Source organism: Salvelinus sp. IW2-2015, linkage group LG32 (genome assembly GCF_002910315.2).
Source record: "Salvelinus sp. IW2-2015 linkage group LG32, ASM291031v2, whole genome shotgun sequence".
In the NCBI taxonomy this organism is placed as follows: domain Eukaryota; kingdom Metazoa; phylum Chordata; class Actinopteri; order Salmoniformes; family Salmonidae; genus Salvelinus; species Salvelinus sp. IW2-2015.
In genome coordinates this window covers 18,975,352-18,997,862 of record NC_036871.1, presented here as the reverse complement: position 1 = coordinate 18,997,862, position 22,511 = coordinate 18,975,352, and the positions used below count along the sequence as shown (strand labels likewise).

At 43.3% G+C, this 22,511-nt stretch overlaps 1 protein-coding gene across 5 annotated transcripts in view; it reads left to right on the top strand.

Moving 5' to 3' along the window:
- LOC111956723 (ras GTPase-activating protein nGAP) overlaps positions 1-22,511 on the top strand; it is a 94,115-nt gene that overhangs the window by 13,628 nt on the left and 57,976 nt on the right. For 3 of the 5 annotated variants that reach the window (XM_023977267.2, XM_023977266.2, XM_023977269.2), the window contains exon 1: positions 12,246-12,949. The exons of the other annotated variants lie outside the window; for them this stretch is intronic. In XM_023977267.2, the coding sequence (XP_023833035.1) occupies positions 12,409-12,949 (541 nt within the window). In that variant the 5' untranslated portion in view covers positions 12,246-12,408. Of the gene's footprint in view, positions 1-12,245; positions 12,950-22,511 lie in introns of those variants that run through there. 5 annotated transcript variants of the gene reach the window in all.

Here is a 22,511-nt window from a genome sequence, read left to right as displayed (position 1 = left end):
GATTGGTGTCACTGTCAGCATCAAGAGACTGAATGTAGCAGCTGAGTTACTTTTCTACCAGCTGGATTTCAGTAAGACCTGTGGTGGTGGAGCATGGCTTTTTGAAAATACTGCCCAGTGACTTTCTCTTTTTAGCTGGCAGTTGTGGTGAAGCAGCAGCAGCAATGTCTCCCTGTGCTGGGCTTKGGTTTTCATGTCCCTCATTGACCATCTCTGAGACAGCTCTCGCTTTTATGTGGCCCACCTTCTCCTCTTTGATGTAATGTGTTTTAAACCGAGGGTCGACCAATGAGGCTATGTTCAGGAGGTCATCATATTTCTCATTCAGATAGTCCATGACTATCGTTTTGATGGTTTTGATGAGCTCTGTTTCACCATCAGGTTTCATGACCTCTGTGTAGTACTGGCTTCAGGTAAGACACACTGACATAAGACTCACCAGACAGAGCATCTGTGAATTCTAGGAGTGGGGTCAATGCCTGGTTGATGGACTCAAGAACATCTGTATAGGTGGGAGCTAAGTGCCGGGTCTTCTTGTCACTGGACAAGACCTGTGAAATGGCTTCTCCTGCTCCAATACGCTTTGCACCATCTTTTGACGTGATCCCCACCTGGTAGGCGACTCTGTCACCAACTTGTGCTGGGGTAGGTTGTGTTCTTTTTGAGCAACTGCCAGGTCTCTTCTTTTTCAACGAATAGGAAAAGGCATCTACCACTTTCTTACACACTCCAATTGCTCTATCCACCCGTTTGTCTCTACCCACTCTGTAGCAAAATATGTCAAATCTGTCTTGAGCTGTTCCTCAACTTTTTTCCTACACTTGGCGTAGAGTTTAGGCAGTGCGGAGTGTGTGACATGTTTGCGGCCAGGGAGTACGTACGTACCTGTAGTCAATTTAAATTGATAAGCCTCTTAACCTTCATTTTCGACTGTGCTAATTGGTAGCATGTCCTTAGCAATGCAATGCATAATAGAAATTGTGATGTCTTTTCGATGTTTGCTCGTAGAGCATAAACGCTGTCAGTTGACTGCGTCGGGCGAACATGCCTAGATTGGCTGGTGCTTGAGGGGCGTTTATCAATACCGTGGCACAAACTAAAACTTTCTGCATGTTCCAGATGGTGAAAAATGTTTGTTGTAATACCAAACTTGGTAGCCACCTGTCTACTGCACAATTTGCACCGAACATTGCTCTGCTCTTTGTCGTATTTCAAAAAGCCAAACCACTTCCAAATAACTGAGAGGGTTGAACCCTTTTTATGAATAATTTCTTCGTTGGAAGCTGCTCCTTCTCCATGGCTATCACTGCCACTTTTCGCCTACATCACACATTTTTCGTGGTTAATAGTGGCTATCCCATCACTCGAGGTGCTGAGTGGTTTTTAGTGGGCGTATACCTCTCCACGTGCATATTGTCACTTCTCCACACGTTCCTGCTGCGTCAGAGAAGAAATGGACTGCTGTACATAATTATTCTATATCGACATTATCGAAAATGAATCTAAACATTTTTATATCGTTTTTATATTGTTATTGAGGCAAGTAATTACCTCTTGATTTATCGAGCAGTTGCTGTACCAGGCAGTGATGCAGCCAGTCAGGATGCTCTCGATGTTTCAGCTGTAGAACTTTTTGAGGATCTGAGGACCCATGCCAAATCTCTTCAGTCTCCTGAGGGGGAATAGTTTTGTCATGYCCTCTTCACGAGTGTCTTGGTGTGTTTGGACCATTCTAGTTTGTTGGTGATGTGGACACCAAGGAACTTGAAGCTGTCAACCTGCTCCACTACAGCCCTGTTGATGAGAATGGGGGTGTGCTCGGTCCTCCTTTTTCCTGTAGTCCACAGTCATCTCCTTTGTCTTGATCACGTTGAGGGATAGGTTGTTATTCTGGCACCACCCGGCCAGGTCTCTGACCTCCTCCCTATAGGCTGTCTCATCATTGTCGGTGATCAGGCCTACCACTGTTGTGTCGTCGGCAAACTTAATGATGGTGGTGGGGGTGAACAGGGAGGGTGAGTCGGGGGTGAACAGGGAGTACAGGAGGGGACTGAGCACGCACCCCTGAGGGGCCCCTGTGTTGAGGATCAGCGTGGCAGATGTGTTGCTACCTACCCTCACAACCTGGGGGCGGCCCATCAGGAAGTCCAGGATCCAGTTGCAGAGGGAGGTGTTTAGTCCCAGGGTCCTTAGCTTAGTGATGAGCTTTGAGGGCACTATGGTGTTGAACGCTGAGCGTGTTGAACGCTGAGCGTGTTGAACGCTGAGCTGTAGTCAATGAATAGCTTTCTCATGTAGGTGTTCCTTTTGTCCAGGTGAGAAAAGGCAGTGTGGAGTGCAATAGAGATTCCGTCGTCTGAGGATCTGTTTGGGCTGTATGCACATTGGAGTGGGTCTAGGGTTTCTGGGATAATGGTGTTGATGTGAGCCATTACCAGCCTTTCAAAGCACTTCATGGCTATGGATGTGAGTGCTACGGGTCTGTAGTCATTTAGGCAGGTTACCTTTGTGCTCTTGGGCACAGGGACTATGGTGGTCTGCTTGAAGCATGTTGGTTTTACACTCAATCAGGGACATGTTGAAAATGTCAGTGAAGACACCTGCCAGTTGGTCAGCACATGCCCGGAGCACACGTCCTGGTAATTCGTCTGGCCCAGCGGCCTTGTGAATGTTGACATGTTTAAAGGTCTTACTCATGTCGGCTACGGAGAGCATGATCAAGCAGTCGTCCGGAACAGCTGATGCTCTCATGCATTCCTTATTGTTGCTTGCCTAGAAGCGAGCATAGAAGTGATTTAGCTCATCTTGTAGGCTGGTGTCACTGTGCAGAGTCCCTAAGTAGTCTGTAATAGTTTGCAGGCCCTGCCACATCCGACGAGCGTCGGAGCCGGTGTATTACGATTCAATCTTAGTCCTGTATCGGCGCTTTGCCTGTTTGATGGTTCGTCTGCGGGCATAATAGGATTTCTTATAAGCTTCTGGGTTAGAGTCCCGCTCCTTAAATGCGGCAGCTCAAACCTTTAGCTCAGTGCTAATGTTGCCTGTAATCCATGGCTTCTGGTTTGGGTATGTATGTACGTACAGTCACTGTGGGGATGACGTCCTCGATGCACTTATTGATAAAGCCAGTGACTGATGTGGTGTACTCCTCAATGGCATCGGAAGAATCCCGGAACATATTCCAGTCTGTGCTAGCAAAACAGTCCTGTAGTTTAGCATCTGCTTCATGTGACCACTTTTTTATAGACCGAGTCACTGGTGCTCTGGTGAGCAGGAATCAGGAGGATAGAATTTTGGTCAGATTTTCCTAATGGAGGGCGAGGGAGAGCTTTGTATCTGTCTCTGTGTGTGGAGTAAAGGTGATCTATAATTTTTTTCTCCCTCATGTTGCACTTTTATCATGCTGATAGAAATTCTGGAAAACTGATTTAAGTTTCCCTGCATTAAAGTCCCTGGCCACTAGGACTGCTGCCTCTGGGTGAGCGGTTTCCTGTTTGCTTATTTCCTTATACAGCTGACTCAGTGCGGTCTTAGTGCCAGCGTCCGTCTGTGGTGGTAAATCAACAGCCACGAAAAATATAGGTGAAAACTCTCTTGGCAATTAGTGTGGTCTACAGCTTATCATGAGATACTCTACTTAATATTGATGGTAAGGGCAGGTTTCCCACTCGCCATCCACGGATCCTTGCACCCCGCCCTGTGTCCTCTATACCTGCGTCTCTTTCTCTTGCTAATGTCTGSGATTTTGGCCTTGTCGGGTGTCTGAAGTACATCCTGTGCGTCCTGCTTTTTGAAGAAAGAACCTTTGTCTAATCCGAGGTGAGTGATCRCTGTCCTGATTTCCAGAAGCTCTTTTTTTTGCCAAAAGATACAGTGGCGGAAACGTTATGTACAAAATAAGTTACAAATAACGTGAAAAGCCCCCCACATAATAGCACAATTAGTTAGTCGCCCGTAAAACGGCTTCCATTTCTTCCGGCGCCATGGGATGTTGTAGCCTAATTGTGTAACCACCAACTATGACAATAAGACACGGACCATGTTTATGCGTAGCTCCAGTATATTTATTTGCTCAAGCTTGATGTTGATGCCTCTGCAGATGTTGGTGGAATCGGACTCTAAAATGTAAATAGAACACATACAGTACAGTCAAATTAGCCTCTGCAGTAGTTATTTAGTGAGCTAGCTAAAGGTTAGCTAATGTAACCTAACGAAGCTAATGTTTGCTTGCAAAGATAGCAGCTGACTAATTACATGTATATGCTTTGGAAGGATAATGGAGGATAATGAAAGTTCACAGAAGTAACAAGTAAATGTAGAGCTACCAACTAGTTAGTTTAAAAAAWAWATATATATATATATCAAGTTTGTTTATGAATTAAGTTATTAAAACTCAATCGTGGGAATTACTGCATTTGAATTGGTAGCTACAAACCACAGTTGGGTCMCCTGCTACTGTCCTCCCTTCCACTGGTATACTGTTATTACGTTTTTTTCTTTCTGTCGTCTGGTGGTCAAAGCAAGACTGTGAAAACAATCTGGACAACGCTCACTTACTCACTCACTCACTCACCCACACACACGTATTTGTTTGAGTGGGATCAAGTCAAAATCAAATCAAATGTATTTGTCACATACACATGGTTAGCAGATGTTAATGCGAGTGTAGCGAAATGCTTGTGCTTCTAGTTCCAATCATGCAGCAATATCTAACAAGTAATATAACCTAACAATTTCACAACAACTACCTTATACACACAAGTGTAAAGGAATGAATATGTACATAAAAATATATGAATAAGTGATGCCCGAACGGCATAGGCAAGACGCAGTAGATGGTATAGAGTACAGTATATACATATGAGATGAGTAATGTAGGGTATGAATACATTATATAAAGTGTCATTGTTTAAAGTRGCTAGTGATACATTACATCAAGATGGCAAGATGCAGTAGATGGTATAGCGTACAGCATATACATATGAGATGAGTAATGTAGGGTATGTAAGCATTATATAAAGTGGCTAGTGATAAATTGATTACATACATTTTTCCATTATTAAAGTGGCTAGAGTTGAGTCAGTATGTTGGCAGCAGCCACTCAATGTTAGTGATGGTTTTTAACAGTCTGATGGCCTTGAAATAGAAGCTGTTTTTCAGTCTCTTGGTCCCCGCTTTGATGCACCTGTACTGACTTCACCTTCTGGATGATAGCGGGGTGAACAGGCAGTGGTTAGGGTGGTTGTTGTCCTTGATGATCTTTTTGGCCTTCCTRTGACATCGGGTGGTGTAGGTGTCCTGGAGGGCAGGTAGTTTGCACCCGGTGATGCGTTGTGCAGACCTCACTACCCTCTGGAGAGCCTTACGGTTATGGGCAGAGCAGTTGCCGTACCAGGCGGTGATACAGCCCGAAAGGATGCTCTCGATTGTGCATCTGTGAAAGTTTGTGAGAAGTTTTTGGTGACAAGCTGAATTTCTTCAGCCTCCTGAGGTTGAAGAGGCGCTGCTGCGCCTTCTTCACCACGCTGTCTGTGTGGGTGGACCATTTCAGTTTGTCCGTGATGTGTACGCCGAGGAACTTAAAACTTTCCACCCTCTCCGCTACTGTCCCGTCGATGTAGATAGGGGGCTGCTCCCTCTGCTGTTTCCTGAAGTCCACGATCATCTCCTTTGTTTTGTTGACATTGAGTGTGAGGTTATTTTCCTGACACCACACTCCGAGGGCCCTCACCTCCTCCCTGTAGGCCGTCTCGTCGTTGTTGGTAATCAAGCCTACCACTGTAGTGTCGTCCGCAAACTTGATGATTGAGTTGGAGGCGTGCATGGCCACACAGTCATGGGTGAACAGGGAGTACAGGAGAGGGCTGAGAACGCACCCTTGTGGGGACCCAGTGTTGAGGATCAGCGGGGTGGAGATGTTGTTACCTACCCTCACCACCTGGGGGCGGCCCGTCAGGAAGTCCAGGACCAGATGGGTTAGGGCAGTGTGATGGCGTCATCTGTGGACCTATTGGGGCGGTAAGCAAATTGGAGTGGGTCTAGGGTGTCAGTTAGGGTGGAGGTGATATGGTCCTTGACTAGTCTCTCAAAGCACTTCATGATGACGGAAGTGAGTGCTACAGGGCGGTAGTCATTTAGCTCAGTTACCTTCGCTTTCTTTGGAACAGGAGCAATGGTGGCCGTCTTGAAGCATGTGGGAACAGCAGACTGGGATAAGGATTGATTGAATATGTCTGTAAACACACCATTCAGCTGGTCTGCGCATGCTCTGAGGACGCGGCTAGGGATGCCGTCTGGGCCTGCAGCCTTGCGAGGGTTAACACGTTTAAATCTTTTAGTCACGTTGGTTAYAGTGAGGGAGAGCCCGCAGGTTTTGGTAGBGGGCCGTGTCAGTGGCACTGTATTGTCCTCAAAGCGAGCAAAAAAGTTGTTTAGTCTGTCTGGGAGCAAGGCATCGTGGTCCACGACGGTGCTGTTCTTTTGTAGTCCGTGATTGACTGTTGACCCTGCCACATACCTCTCGTGTCTGAGCTGTTAAATTGCGACTCCACTTTGTCTCTATACTGATGCTTAGCTTGTTTGATTGCCTTGCGGAGGGAATAGCTACACTGTATTCGGTCATGTTTCCGGTCACCTTGCCCTGATTAAAAGCAGTGGTTCGCGCTTTCAGTTTTGCGCGAATGCTGCCATCAATCCATGGTTTCTGGTTGGGGAATGTTTTAGACGCTGTGGGTACAACATCACCGATGCACTTGCTAATATACTCGCTCACCAAATCGTCAATGTTGTTGTTCGCCGCAATGCGGAACATATCCCAGCACGTGATCGAAGCAATCTTGAAATCTGATTGGTCGGACCAGCGTTGAACAGACATGAGYGCGGGTGCTTCCTGTTTTAGTTTCTGTCTATAGGCTGGGAGCAACAAAATGGAGTCGTGGTCAGCTTTTCCGAAGGGAGGGCGGGGGAGGGCCTTATATGCGTCGTGGAAGTTAGAATAACAGTGATCTAGGGTTTTGCCAGCCCTGGTAGCACAATCGATATGCTGATAGATTCAGATTAGCCTTGTTAAAATCCCAGCTACAATAAATGCAGCCTCAGGATATGTGGTTTCCCGTTTACATAGAGTTGAATGAAGTTCTTTCATGGCCGTCGATGTGTCTGCTTGGGGCGGAATATACACGTCTGTGATTATGATCGAAGAGAATTCTCTTGGTAGATAATGCGGTCGGAATTTGATTGTGAGGAATTCTAAGTCAGGTGAACAAACGKGCTTGAGTTCCTGTATGTTGTTATGATCACACCACGTCTTGTTAATCACAAGGCATACACCCCCGCCCTTCTTCTTACCAGAGAGATGCTTGTTTCTGTCTGCGTGAAGAAACCAGGTGGCTGTACCGACTCAGATAGCGTGTCTCGAGTGAGCCATGTTTCCATGAAACAAAGAACGTTACAGTCTCTAATGTCTCTCTGGAATGCTACGCTGCTCGGATTTCGTCTACCTTGTTGTCAAGAGACTGGACATTGGCGAGTAGTATGCTCGGGAGCGGTGCGCGATGAGCCAGTCTACAGAGCCTGACCAGAAGACCGCTCCGTCTGCCCCTTCTACGGCGCCGTTCTTTTGGGTCGCCGGCTGGGATCCGATCCATTGTCCTGGGTGGTAGGCCAAACAGAGGATCCTCTTCAGGAAAGTCGTATTCCTGGTCGTAATGGGCTGTGACTGGGCCACTCAAAAACATTGAGAGACTTGACTCAAAGCCACTCCTGCATTGTCTTCGCTGTGTGCGTAAGGTCATTGTCCTGTTGGAAGGTGAACCTTAGCCCCAGTCTGAGGTCCTGAGCGCTCTGGTCCTGAGCGCAAGTTTTCATCAAGGATCTTTCTGTACTTTCCTCCGCTCATCTTTCCCTCGATCCTGACTAGTCTCCCAGTCCCTGCCGCTGAAAAACATCCCCACAGCACGATGCTGCCACCACCATGCTTCACCGTAGGGATGTTGCCACACTCCAGACATGACGCTTGGCATTCAGGCCAAAGAGTTCAATCTTGGTTTCATCAGACCAGAGAATATTGTTTCTCATGGTTTGAGAGTGCTTTAGGTGCCTTTTGGCAAACTCCAAGCGGGCTGTCGTGCGTTTTACTGAGTGGCTTCCATCTTGCCACTCTAAGACCTGATTGGTGGAGTGCTGTAGAGATGGTTGTCCTTCTGGAAGGTTCTCCCATCTCCACAGAGGAACTCTGGAGCTCTGTCAGAGTGACCATCGGGTTCTTGGTCACCTCCCTGACCAAGACCCTTCTCCCCCGATTGCTCAGTTTGGCCGGGTGGCCAGCTCCAGGAAGAGTCTTGGTGGTTCCCAACTTCTTCCGTTTATGAATGATGGAAGCCACTGTGGTCTTAGGGACCTTCAATGCTGTTTACACCTTTTGGTACCCGGATCTGTGCCTCGACACAGTGCTGTCTCGGAGCTCTACGAACAATTTATTCAACCTCATGGCTTGGTTTTTGCTCTGACATGCACTGTCTACTGTGGGACCTTTTATATAGACAGGTGTGTGTGTGCCTTTCCAAATCATGTCCAATCAATTGAATTTACCACAGGTGGACTGTAATGTAGTTGTCGAAACATCTCAAGGATGACCAATGGAAACAGGATGCACCTAAGATCAATTTCGAGCCTAATAGCAAAGGGTCTGAATACTTATTTAAATATGGTATTTCTGTTTTTTATTTTTAATACATTTGCTAACATTTCTATACCTCTTTCGCTTTGTCTTATGGCGTGTTGTGTGTAGATTGATGACGAAAAACATGTATTTAATCCATTTTAGGATAAGGCTGTAACAAAATGTGGAAAAAGCGAAGGGGGTCTGAATATTTTTCCGAATGCGCTGTATTAGTGTTTTATTTTTCAGTTATTTTTTTTAACCAATGTTAGTAATACTGCAAAAAATGGGGCAAAGCAATTCACTTTTTTTCTTCATACAAAGTGCTATGTTTGGGGCAAATCCAACACAACATATTACTGAGTACCACTCTCCATATTTTCAAGCATAGTGGTGGCTGCATTATGTTTTTATTTAACCTTTATTTAACTAGGCAAGTCAGTTAAGGCCTACCCCGGCCAAACCCTCCCCCAACCCGGACGACGCTGGGCCAATTGTGCGCCACCCTATGGGACTCTTGATCACAGACTGCTGTGCCACTCGGGAGCCCTATGGGTTTGCTTATAATCTTTAAGGACTGGGGAGTTTATCAGGATAAAAAAGAAACGGAATGGAGCTAAGCACAGGCAAAATCCGAGAGGAAAACCTGGTTCAGTCTGCTTTCCACTGGGAGATTAATTCACTTTTTAGCAGGAAAATAACCCAAAACACAAGGCCAAATCTACACTAGAGTTGCTTACTGAGAAGACAGTGAATGTTCTGGTGTGGCTGAATTACAGTTTTGACTTTAATCAGTTTGAAAATCTATGGCAAGACCTGAAAATGGTTGTCTATCAACGATCAACAACCAATTTGACAGAGCTTGAAGAATAATACAAAATAAATAAATACATCTAATGTTGCAAAGTCCAGGTGTGGAAAGCTCTGAGACTTACCSACAAAGACTCAGACTCATCGCTGCTAAAGGTGCTTCTATAAAGTATTAACTCAGGGGTGTGAATTAGATAAATTAGATATTAGATATTAGATATTTCTGTATTTCATTGTCAATACATTTGACAAAATGAAATTTCTAAAACATGTTTTCATTTTGTCATTATGGGGTGTTGTGTGTGTGTGTATATACAGTGGGGAGAAGAAGTATTTGATACACTGCCGATTTTGCAGGTTTTCCTACTTACAAAGCATGTAGAGGTCTGTAATTTTTATCATAGGTACACTTCAACTGTGAGACGGAATCTAAAACAAAAATCCAGAAAATCACATTGTATGATTTTTAAGTAATTAATTTGCATTTTATTGCATGACATAAGTATTTGATACATCAGRAAAGCAGAACTTAATATTTGGTACAGAAACCTTTGTTTGCAATTACAGAGATCATACGTTTCCTGTAGTTCTTGACCAGGTTTGCACACACTGCAGCAGGGATTTTGGCCCACTCCTCCAAATTAATTACTTAAAAATCATACAATGTGATTTTCTGGATTTTTGTTTTAGATTCCGTCTCACAGTTGAAGTGTACCTATGATAAAAATTACAGACCTCTACATGCTTTGTAAGTAGGAAAACCTGCAAAATCGGCAGTGTGTCAAATACTTGTTCTCCCCACTGTAGATGGGTTTGAAAAAACACCAACAAAAATTAATCAGCTGATGATTTTTTTTTAACGGGGTTCAATGTCTAATTTAGAAAGATAATTATATTGAAAGGCAAAAACTGCCATTAATACAAGGAACAAAAAGTTTTTTTATGTCACACAATTTTGGACAGCTAAAACGTAATTAGAATGTATTAATGTTACATTCCCATGATGCCTAAAAGACGGTTCTAGTTTTAGGTCATACTTAATTAAATGTGTTAGGCATACTTKCCCAATCATTTTTTTGTATTTTGCTAAGCCTTTTTGTTTATAAATTAAGCCTTTTTGTTTTATAGTGATTGGTTGGTGTTGATGGATGGTGTGAAAATTAGATAAAATGCAAATACAATATTTAAAATGAAAATATATTACAGAAACTAGATATAGGCCAATATATAGTATAGGCTGTTTTTAGCCTTCAGCCTTTATATAACCATATTAATTAATTTATATACAATATTCTGCCTATATGAACAAATGTATATAGGCCTAGGTTACAATATTCTTCGCATATGAACACATTTATTTTAGGCCATAACTGAACCAGTTTCTGTAGGCTATATACTTTTGAAATTCTGTAGGGCTCTGGTCAAAAGTAGTGCTTAAGGAAATATTGTGCCACTTGTGACACAGCCATGCTTTTCTTTCTTCTAAAACTAAAGCATCCATATCAAGGTTTTCAATCATCAGTCTTGCTGTGGTGGGTTTCAAGTTGTGCTCCCTCCATTTCTGTCCCTGATAAGGATGTGCACTCCAATAAGCCCTGATGACAAAGGCAGGCAGGAGTGACTATGGCCTGTAGCTAGCCCCCAGTGGGACTCCTCTCCCATTTCCTCTCAGATCACAGACTGGGGCCCAGCCAGGGCACCGCATTTAGCAGGACACATGAATATTTATGACACCATGCCATTCTGTTAGGGGTGGCCGGCAGCCGAGTGAGTGACATATAAGCCACATGGTCTACGTCATGTGGTAGTTGATGATGGAAAATACCACAATGGCTGGGTTGAATGGATGTTATGATTGATATTTGAGGAATGACTCAAATAACCAACATTTTGTGAATGCTAGTAATGGGTATTGAATAGGAAGTATACCCATGAGAAGATGTGCAATCAAAACATTTTCCATGTTCAGGACCACTTCACTGTGGAATTGCCAGTGCTGCACTTTTTGCTCTTAACTCGATGAGTGTATGCGCTAAGCTACCTCAGCATCCATTGACACACAGTCCCCATCATGGATACTGTTATGTTCCCCAGAGTTAATGGCACCCCCTCCAGTTCCTCGGAGTTAATGGCACTCCCTTGACAATCATAAATTGTTTGAATTACTTACTAATGCTCCATCTCCTGTTTTTAAATTAGGTGTACTTGAAATGTCAAAAGGCATAATGTTTTTTTCTTTTGCTCTCAAGTGTAACGTTGGTTAATTATGCCGTACAACTAAAAACCCCTCTGGAGGTCTTCTTCACACTTACATTTTAAATGTGTGAAGGACTCCAGTGAATGGCAGAGGTCTAATTTAATTTAGCCTACATAATGTGTTTTGTAGCAAATGGTTTGCAGCAGTATTGTGGCCTATTTATGCTGTCTAGACTGTTATGCTGACAGTGGAAGTTACACAATGTACGTAATGCAATATTTTGTTGGAACATCTGATAGAGAAACATTGCCTAGTCTTCGAGTGTTTGTGACATCTATGAAAAATGTATATTCATATCATGGGGCAGTAATGACAACAAACAGTCCTTTCCATCTTTTAACAAGATCTCCAAGTCCGATCTCTAAAAAAAATATCTTGACTGTTGATACGGAAAACCACAACCTGAGGCCTACAGTATAATAGCATCTGATTGGAGCGTCTAAKGAAGCTTACGTATACTTCTGACACCCCACTTCCTCTCAGGAAGGCTACAGTCAGCCAGTAAGCAAGATACTGAACTCTCAGACCTGAAACCGACTACTCAAATAGGGAACATTACTRCTACACAAAGAAATGGTCGCTGTAGTCAGTTAAAATATTACAAAGCTGTCAACCAACCATCAGGTTCAGCAGCCGTTCGATGGTGGCCTTCATCTGAAAGCTTTTAGGTTTACATTTGATTATGAGTCTACCGAGAAAGTTTCCAGAGCACAGCAGACATTCCGGTCCGAAACCACCTCAGTTTGGCATGGAGGGTTCTTACCACTGGCACCATTACAGAACGCGCTGGCTGAAGCAGCACTCCTTGTCCTCTTCTGAGCAGCCACTGAACGGCTACGAGTGGAGGACCTCTGCCAGGCTGACACCTAAAATACCAAACGTGCCGAGGTTGGACAGTAATGATCACATCGTAATGGAACCTATCCACCTCAGGGTATTGAGTCTACCTAGGAGGACTACCACCACCAGCACTACCGGACCTGTGGAGCAGCACAGTGGGCAGGGGAGGCTGCGGTCTCTGCTCTCCCTGATTCCCTACCACAGGTCTGTGTCAGAGCCAGGGGCTGGCAGCAGCACAAAGCAGACTGCGGTCAGGAAGGTGCGCTTAGACGAGGAGGAGCAAAATGTCCCCTTTGTCCACGGCCTGTTCTCCTCTGTATCACAGAGGATCAGTAGGATTCTCAGCATCAAGGATGAGCCTGACCCTGAGAACCAAGTGCCTGGTAGGAGAGCTCTCACTCACACTCTCACTCTCTCCCTCTCTGTCCATCCTCTTTAGAATGACACGGGGACAATTATTCTGCAGGTACAGCTCATTTGAGTTTACTGTTTATTTTTAGTATATTTATTTATGAAAGTCTAATACATTACATGGGTAATACCATAATTATTAGTTGGCCTAAAGCGTTTAAAACGGTGCAATTATTTTTAACTGCTGTTCCAAGTAGGCCTAATAGTGCCCAATTTAGATTTCTGTTGCTATTATTTACTGCAATACAAGTGTGTACATTTTAGTCATTTAGAAGATACCATTAACCAGAGTGACTTGCAGTAGTKAGTGCATACATTTTCATACAGAGCCATGCTCTGCCAACTGAGCTACAAGGGACTACTGTGCATTTTCAGATCTTTCCTCTGTGCTGTGGGGAGGAGTCTGCTGCTAATCGATAGTAAGGGATCTGCCTTTGGCCTGCTTTTCCAATAAAGGAGTAGATATTCACAATTGAATTGACTCAAATCCTGTAATGCTCAACCAAAGAGCAGGGTGTATGAACATTTTTTGCTGGAGGTTAATGCTAATTGAATTTTCCAACTTAACTATCACATGACATGTAATATTCTGAGGCTCAAAAAAGAATGAATGCATTTTGTCCTCCTATTCCTGGCAACCAACATGAAAAGGAAGAAATATCTTCCCTGAAAATTGCTAGATCGTTTCTGATCTGAAGAACCATTGTGTTTTATTTCCCATCAGTGTATGAGAATTGAGCGGTGCATGATAGCCCTGGTGATTTGTCATGCTGAAATGAATGGAAACATTCGCTGATATCTTTCACCTCACAGCACATCTGCAGTGTGTATGCTCAGGTCACACATGCATTTAGGCCAACTGTAATTCAAGAGCAGAAATGACAATGCTTATTGAACCGTGGTTTGACGTTCTTCTATTTCATGTTCCTGAAATGAGTCATAAGGGAACATTGGGGCCAGATTTCGTCAAAAAGAAATGTTGTAGGGTTGGTTAGAACTTGGTGATCACTGATGTGCTACATTGGCTTTTGTAGGGGAAAACACACTTTGGTGATTTAAATTTCACTTCCTTATGTTATAAAATGCATTTTACCAAGACAAATGTGGTTATTCATGTTCTGAATTGTTCAGTAGGGTCTTTCTTTAACAKGTCATTAACATTATATCCAAAAAGTTGGATATAATAAAGTAATACATCCGATAATAAGCATTGAGCTCTGTTGACATAGTGGTGCAGGTTTCTCTTTTGAGGATTTTACATTTTGTGGTCGTCGTCTTCAAAGTTGTTTCCGCGTGTCGCAAAAAGCAAAGTTATCGTGACACGAGCTGAATTAAAAAAAGCTTTGAAAATAAAAAGCCTGGAATTTCACACAGATGCTTGTTTTTGTAAAAAATAAAAGTAAAAAGAATTTCAAATTCATATGTGAAGCGTGCACTAAAATATGAAAATACTTTTGAACGGATTATGATGGTGATATGAGGTTTGGACCATTGGTTTTCTTAGAGGATTATCTACACAATTAACATTATTTTACCCATTGGTCTAAAGGTGTGTTTTTGATTGGACACCCTAGCTTTTGTAGCCCTAGCTTTAAGTCTCACTACACTGTGGTCTAAGATTCCTACTTCCTACTTTTTCTAAGRGTCTGAAGGTGTAGGCCACTAGGCCCTGTGGACAATTTACTCTGTCACAAAAATGGCTTCCCTGTGTATTTGTAACATGTTTAGTTTATTGAGGAGAGGGGGGAGGGTGTTGTCTGAGTGGTAATCATCCTCATTATGCAGCAGTGTTCTCAAACACATCAACATAAGTATAAGGAAGCCTCCATGGAGCCTGCTGTACTAGCCTGTAACTGAAAGCTCATTATGACATGAAACCACAATGCTCTCCATTTGATGTTTCACTTCTCCTTGATAGAGTAAGCAACGTGGGCTTCCTCATTGTAGATTCACAGAACTTCCCTCAGGCCTGCCTACATTTCTCACTCCAAGCAGTCAGCTGAGGCTTCTCTCTGAAAATGAATTGAAACGAATCCTAATTGGAGGACAATGAAAACCGTATGCTTCCATGTGCCTGAACTAAAAGTGTTCAGTTAGTCTCATGCCTACCGCCTGTTCTGTGATGAACCTAAATTAGATTGCCTTGCGCATCTTCCACCCCAAAATATTACATTTCAAAGGTTGGTTGCTCTGTGAGTGCTCATAAAAACAGAGCCTGCTGAATGCGGAGGGGAAAAGGCATACCCCTCCTTTCGTATGCAAATGCCCCTCTGCAAATAAATGGACCATGCTATAACAAAAAGAATGTGGCAGCAGCACCTAAGAGCTCATTAACCTTTCAAAGCTCGGGCCAACGTTTGCATCCTAGTCCTGGGAAAACTAACCGTAGCTTTGCATTTAATTTGGGGCATCTACCGGAATGAGGCCTGGTAGGGGGGGCTTTACGTATTAAAAGAGACATCTGTTGTGATGGACCACTGTTCTGAAAAAGGGAAGAATTTGTGTGTCAGATATGCACAACGTGCTTGATGGTTATGTGAGATAAGCTTGTGTGTCTGTCTGCACACCTCTAAACTGAACGATTAACCTATGCTTATCTAATAGGTTATAGGCTTGACGTGATAGAGAATCACCCAATGTCATTTCTTATGGGCCCTGTTCAAAAGTAGTGCACTATATAGTGTGCCATTTGGGATGCACACATTATCCCTCACCTTCGACCTCAGAGACTCCACCCCTTTCCATGCTCCAAGCACGTAGGGTTGACCCTTTTGCAACAAGGAAAAAAGAAGCCCATGCAAATTTGAGAATCCTCACTGATGGCAGCGTATTTAAATATTTAACAATGTCATTGAGTTCTGGAGTGAGCTCACCACAGGAACAAAGAGCATTTATCCCCATCGTCCTGCACTGAATACAAATTATTTATTGTGACTGTTTTTGGACAGCTAGAAATACTTGTCCCATGAGGTACCTATGGCTATGTAGGTAGGACTAATGTAGACTTTTTTTAAATGTATACAGTGGGGCAAAAAAGTATTTAGTCAGCCACCAATTGTGCAAGTTCTCCCACTTAGAAAGATGAGAGAGGCCTGTAATTTTCATCATAKGTACACTTCAACTATGACAGACAAAATGAGAAAAARAAATCCAGAAAATCACATTGTAGGATTTGTAATGAATTTATTTGCAAATTATGGTGGAAAATGCCATAATGCCACATGGCTTCTTCCTTGCTGAGCGGCCTTTCAGGTTATGTCGATATGGACTCGTTTTACTGTGGATATAGATACTTGTACCCGTTTCCTCCAGCATCTCCACAAGGTCCTTTGCTGCTGTTCTGGGATTGATTTGCACTTTTCGCACCAAAGTACGTTCATCTCTAGGAGACAGATCGCGTCTCCTTCCTGAGCGGTATGACGGCTCCGTGGTCCCATGGTGTTTATACTTGCATACTATTGTTTGTACAGATGAACGTGGTACCTTCAGGCGTTTGGAAATTGCTCCCAAGGATGAACCAGACTTGTGGAGGTCAACAATTTATTTTCTGAGGTCTTGGCTGATTTCTTTTGATTTTGCCATGATGTCAAGCAAGAGGCACTGAGTTTGAAGGTAGGCCTTGAAATACATCCACAGGTACACTTCCTATTGACTCAAATGATGTCAGTTAGCCTATCAGAAGCTTTTAAAGCCATGACATCATTTTCTGGAATTTTCCAAGCTGTTTAAAACACAGTGAACTTAGTGTATGTAAACTTCTGACCCACTGGAATTGTGATACAGTGAATTAATTATAAGTGAAATAATCTCTCTGTAAACAATTGTTGGAAAAATTCCTTCTGTCATGCACAAAGGAGATGTCCAAACCGACTTGCCATAGCTATAGTTTGTTAACAAGAAATATGTGGAGTCGTTGAAAAACAAGTTTTAATGACTCCAACCTAAGTGTATGTAAAATTCAGACTTCAACTGTATATATYTTCACATTTTATAAACGTGTGAACTTTCCAATTAGTGGCGTAGCAGTCTATGGCATCTCAGTGCAAGAGGTGTCACTACAGTCCCTGGTTCGATTCCAGGCTGTATCACATCCAGCCGTGATTGGGAGTACCATAGGGCGGTGCACAATTGGCCCAGCGTCGTACGGGTTTAGCCGGGGTAGGCCATCATTGTAAATAAGAATTTGTTCTTAACTGACTTGCCTAATTAAGTAAAGGTTAAATAAAAAATAACAAATGTATCCAGGCATGTCTGTGGGCTGAGCTTGTAAAACAATTTCACTCACTCCAGTAGCGCTGTGCATTTAATAGAATGGAATGGGACTTATTTTTAGGACTTTTTATGGTGCATGAACATGCCCATCTCAATTGTGAATGTCAGCATTTAAGCCAGCTGAATTCCTGTCATGTTCCTTTACTCATGCATGCCTGATTAGAAATGGAGTGCCACTGCTTTACCGAGATAAGTTGTTTATGCTCAGATGGTCATACATTCATTCACATATACATCTATCCTCTGTATTGGCCTCCAGAGTGGCACAGCGGTCTAATGCACTGCATCTCAGTGCTAGAGGCGTCACTTCAGACATCCTSGTTCAAATCCAGGCTGTATCACAACCGGCTGTGATTGGGAGTCCCATAGGCGGCGCACAATTGGCTCAGCGTCGTCCTGGTTTTGCCGGTGTAGGCCGGCATTGTAAATAATAYTTTTTTTCTTAACTGACTTGCCTAGTTAAATAAAAAACATGTTTTGTGCAATTATCTAAAAAATGACACTTGTGCAAATTATTATAAAAAGCACTGGGCTCTAGGTATCTTTTCGTGGTGATTGTGAGGCAGGGGTGAGTTTGTGGCTAGAACTGAGGCCTCAACGCTCAGTCTTGAATCACTTGACTCCTCTAAAAGGAAATGTATTTTCATGAAGCTCACCTAGTAACCTATGCCATAGAGATGAACAATGATTTATCTTTATGGCCTATGCTGCCTTATCATATTTTATCTTTGGGAAAAGCAGCAGTATATAAGGTACGTCCCAAATGGCACCCTATGACCAGGGCCCATAGGGAATAGAGACGCAACCCTAGTCTGTCTAGTGTCTTCCTACCCCCTTCAGGGAGCAGCTGGTCAGAGAGAGAGAACACCTTACTGTGATTACAGATAGCCCTCTATACTAAGAAAGCATAACAGAAAACCCTGAATCACCTCCTCTCTGTGGTCCCACATGGCTTACAGCAGGAATGCCACACAATTCAATAAAGAAGGGGCCACATTCACGCGCCAATCAGTTAATTGCAATAATTTCTTCCTTTTGAGTCAGGCTCCACTCTATCGCTCCAGCTACCAATTACTGTTGTTAATATGCAATGTTCTTGAATAGCTTGCTTTTGTCTTCTGGGATACAAAGGCCTGCATTTAGCTATTGTAGTTAAGCCCCTGTAATATAGGGAGAACAATACAGCTATTATATCCTATTCCCAATTTTGTGGTGAGTTTTCTTTTTTTCTTTAGTGACAGACTGCGTGCGTGTAGCTGTGTACAGTAGGTCAGTTTCAGTACCACACCTTTCTCTGTTTGTGTCTGTTTTGTATTCTAAACCCTCCTCTCTTTCCTCCCTCTCTCCCCACCTGTTGGCCAGGTTTTCTGGATAAAGGAGATGTCAGGCCATTGTCATTGGAGGAGCTKGTTTTATTTACTGGTTGCCACAGCGACCTGGCTATTGCTTACAAATAGGTATAGGTTGGTCTCTGTCTGCGTAGGGCTTGAGGTTAAGATTGTTGGCGCACACACAGCATCCTTTATTGCCCTATGTAGTAGAGGCTCTGGGTGTGGACCCACCTGGCAGCAAACACTATGGGAATTAAGGGTGGCGAAATGTATTACGCTTTTACCGGTTGCAGCCTAAAATGTAGGTTTATGTCCCAMGTGATAATTGTGTTATGTTATTCGGCGTGGTGAGATAAAGGACGTTGTTTTATAGACGTCTTTAAACAAGTGGTAAATGCCTCCAAACAGTTTCCCCCCTCAGAAAGAAAACACTGCGTGAGCACTGTGGTAATTTGGCAGAATATTCCCCACCATATTTAAGATTTCCAAACAGCTGCTACTTCCCTGTTTTTAATCACAGCCGTAAGCAAATTCAGTAGGCTTATAGTCTACTTCTGGAGAGGTCAAAACTGAACTAACTTTTTTTTTTCACGAGAAACCATATTTGCCTTTAAGCTTTTTCCTGGGAAAATAGAAGTGAATTCTCTAGTTTGAGCCGCAAAGGAGAAGTTCAAGATCCTATATGCCGACTGCGTTACAAATAGGTCTGTGTGTGTGAATGTCTGTGTGTCTGTGTCAGGGTTTCAGTTAGGAAAATGAGGACATTTTTTCGGAAATTTGGGAAATCTGCCGGACCCATATGCATTGGGTGCGTGACCTGATTAGGGTGTCCACCCACGGTGCTCAGAATGATAGAAATCCCATTTAGGTTATATGGTAATTCATATTAATAGAACTTGCAAGTCAAGGATGCAACAATGTGCGGTCCTTCTTACCGAATTCGGATGTGCAGTTTTACTTTTCCTCAGTCAACAAGATGAGTAACGAACAGTAAAATCACTAGCCTATGCCAATTTACTATCCCCCATAGTAGAAAAGTTTACCTATTCTGTAAGTCAGCTTGTCAAGAAAGAAATAGACTYTGGGACAGTTGTGGGAAGATGGATCCCAAATTCATACAACCAGTAGGCCTATGCTACATAAACAACATGTTAAAAAGTTATGAGTCTGATGCAACAGATCAGAACGTTTTGCTTAAAATGTTGATGATAAGTTTACAATTGGCTCATTCATCCCCCTCCTCTCCCCTGTAACTATTCCCCAGGTCGTTGCTGCAAATGAGAACGTGTTCTCAGTCAACTTACCTGGTAAAATAACGGTAAAAAAAAAAATAATAATAATAATAAACAATTTCTTCACATTATAGTGCAGCAATGCACACAAAGCAGTAGGCAGTTGTTCCATAATGCAATTAGCAGGAATTCGTTGTCAAAAAAGGGCACTGCACGTGTGCGCAGTTTCATGTGACAGATAAAAATATCCATTAGAAATGTTGAGAGAGGAGATCTAATAGGCTACTTTGAAGCAAGGTAAGACATGCCTCATAATATGTATTAAAAGAGTTCAGGTTTCAAACAATGAAGTATTTATTTTTCTAATTGCATAGCCTACTGCCTCCAGGTCATTGCAAAGGGTCGTATGAGGTGAAGCCTGCCTTCCTTTGTTTGAGATGCTGCTGCAGCTCTCGCGCTGTCTGACAGATTTTCTGCTTAAAGACTATCTGTATGCTGTACGCGTGTGATTAAATAAGATGCATTACAAAAATACTTTGGTCTACACACATGGCAATTTAATTCCACTAAATTATGCAAATGAACCTTTAGAACGATAAGCATGACCAGGCAAATGTATTTCCATCAATGAAAAGGCTAAAAAGCATTATTTTCCACAAATTTATTTTTTTCTTCTCCTGGACAATTGGCAATCGTCTTTTCTCATTTTTATAGCCCAAAAGCCAGCTATTACCAGATAACGGAAACCCTGGTCTGTATGTATGTATGTGTGTGTGTTGAGGAGGATCTATCCTGTATTGGCAGTGATTAGCAACCAAAGCATGCCCCTGAAACCCCACCCTGGACAGGTGGCAGAACCTCACCCTGGTTCTCAGACATTCCARACAGGCCTCTGGAGGGTTGGGTTTCTCCCTGGCCATGTGGACTGGGCCTGCAGCTGGACATCTCTGCCTGGTTGAGGACTGACCAGAGTATTCATAGATGCCACAAGTGCCAGTTGCCTTAGTTCCAGTCACACATTATCTCTCTCCCTCGCTGTCCTCTCTTTCTGTCTTTCACACATGTATTGTAGACACACACCCAGTCAGAGGACCTCTGTTTCTCTCACTGTTGCCGCTATTTGTGTACTTTGCTTTGACCCCCTCCGGGTCACAAACTGGCAACGTTCTTTAACTTCCAGCTGGCAAGACTTCGCTGCTAATTGTTTTCAGACCCGTATGCCTCACAAACAAGCATATGGCAGTATGGGGGCTAAACTCGAGGACACCCACACAGTGACGACCTCATTACTCAATAACAAAAAGCATTCCCTCTGAGCTGGTCTGATGATTTGTCTCCATTTCTTTTCTCCTGACGCTCACTTAGGCCAGGCAGCAATCACACACAGACACACACACACACAGACACACACACACACAGAGAGACTTCTCTCTGGTCTAGAGAAGTTGACTCTTGCTGCTTTTTGACTGTAACTTCAGTGTTCCACTAGTGTATACACCCTTATGTTATACTAGGGAAATTGTTTCCATAGCTAGGACTGACAGTGAGGAATTGTGAAGAGCAGAATCAACAAACTCAATCAACGCAGTTGCTTTGTGAGAAGGTGTTAAAGTTCAGAGTTAGCCATTGTTATGCAAATGCAAGGTGAAAAGTACCAGTGGCCTGTCTTTGGCCCCAAGTGAGAGCATGTCCTCTGGAGCCATGGCCCAAGTGAGACACTGGTACCGGCCCACGTAGATGGAAGCAGTCAAATCTGAGCCTTTTCGGTTAATCCTGGATGGAAATGTGCCATAAAAGTGGCTCTGATCGTTAATGCTTTTCATTGAACTTACTGTAACTGTCAAAGTGTCAGTGACAGATATAGGACCTTAAGCCCTSCGTCGGTCTGTTTCCAGGAGGGATGTTAAGTGAGGGGGAACGTGTTTCCTGTTCTCTCATTGAATTAACTGCTTTGTTGCACCCACACAACTCTGAGCACAGTACAAGTCCCCATCACCTTATAAACCCCCAAATGCGTTACATTTTTTGGGGTCTGATATCCCAGGCACAGATTAAGCCTAGTCCTGGACAAAAGCATGCTGTGGAGATTCTTCATTGAAAGTGCTTTTTAGTCCAGGACTCGGTTTAGGGCCCATCCTGTGTCTGGGAATCCGTCTTTGCTAGCCTACAGTTTTGCTGGTGTTAATCACATTGACATGGCTTATATAATTCATATTTCTTGGATATTCTACGGCTTTATGAGTGCAAATCAAATCAAATTATGCCTGTTTGAGTCGTCTCTGAAGTACTTGCTCTGCCTCTGGTCAAAGACCTCAGTCCTGAAAATGGGATGGGGTCATCAGATAGCAAATGGTCTTAAACCAACCAGGCCAACAAGCTTCTGCAGTCAAGCATAGGTGAGTTATATAGTGAGATGAATTTGCAACAGCGGTCTTCTGACTAAATGGTCACATCTACCTTAAATATATATTTTTTTATGTAACCTTTATTTAACTTGGCAAGTAAGTTAAGAACAAATTCTTATTTACATTGACGGCCTACACCGGCCAAACCCGGACAACGCTGGGCCAATTGTGCACCGCCCTATGGGACTCCCAATCACGGCCGGTTATGATACAGCCTGTTGGCTGATGCAGCCTGTCAATAGACCGTTGGTAATTAGGCATAGTTAGTGGCGAGTGTAAGGGTTTCTGTGGACG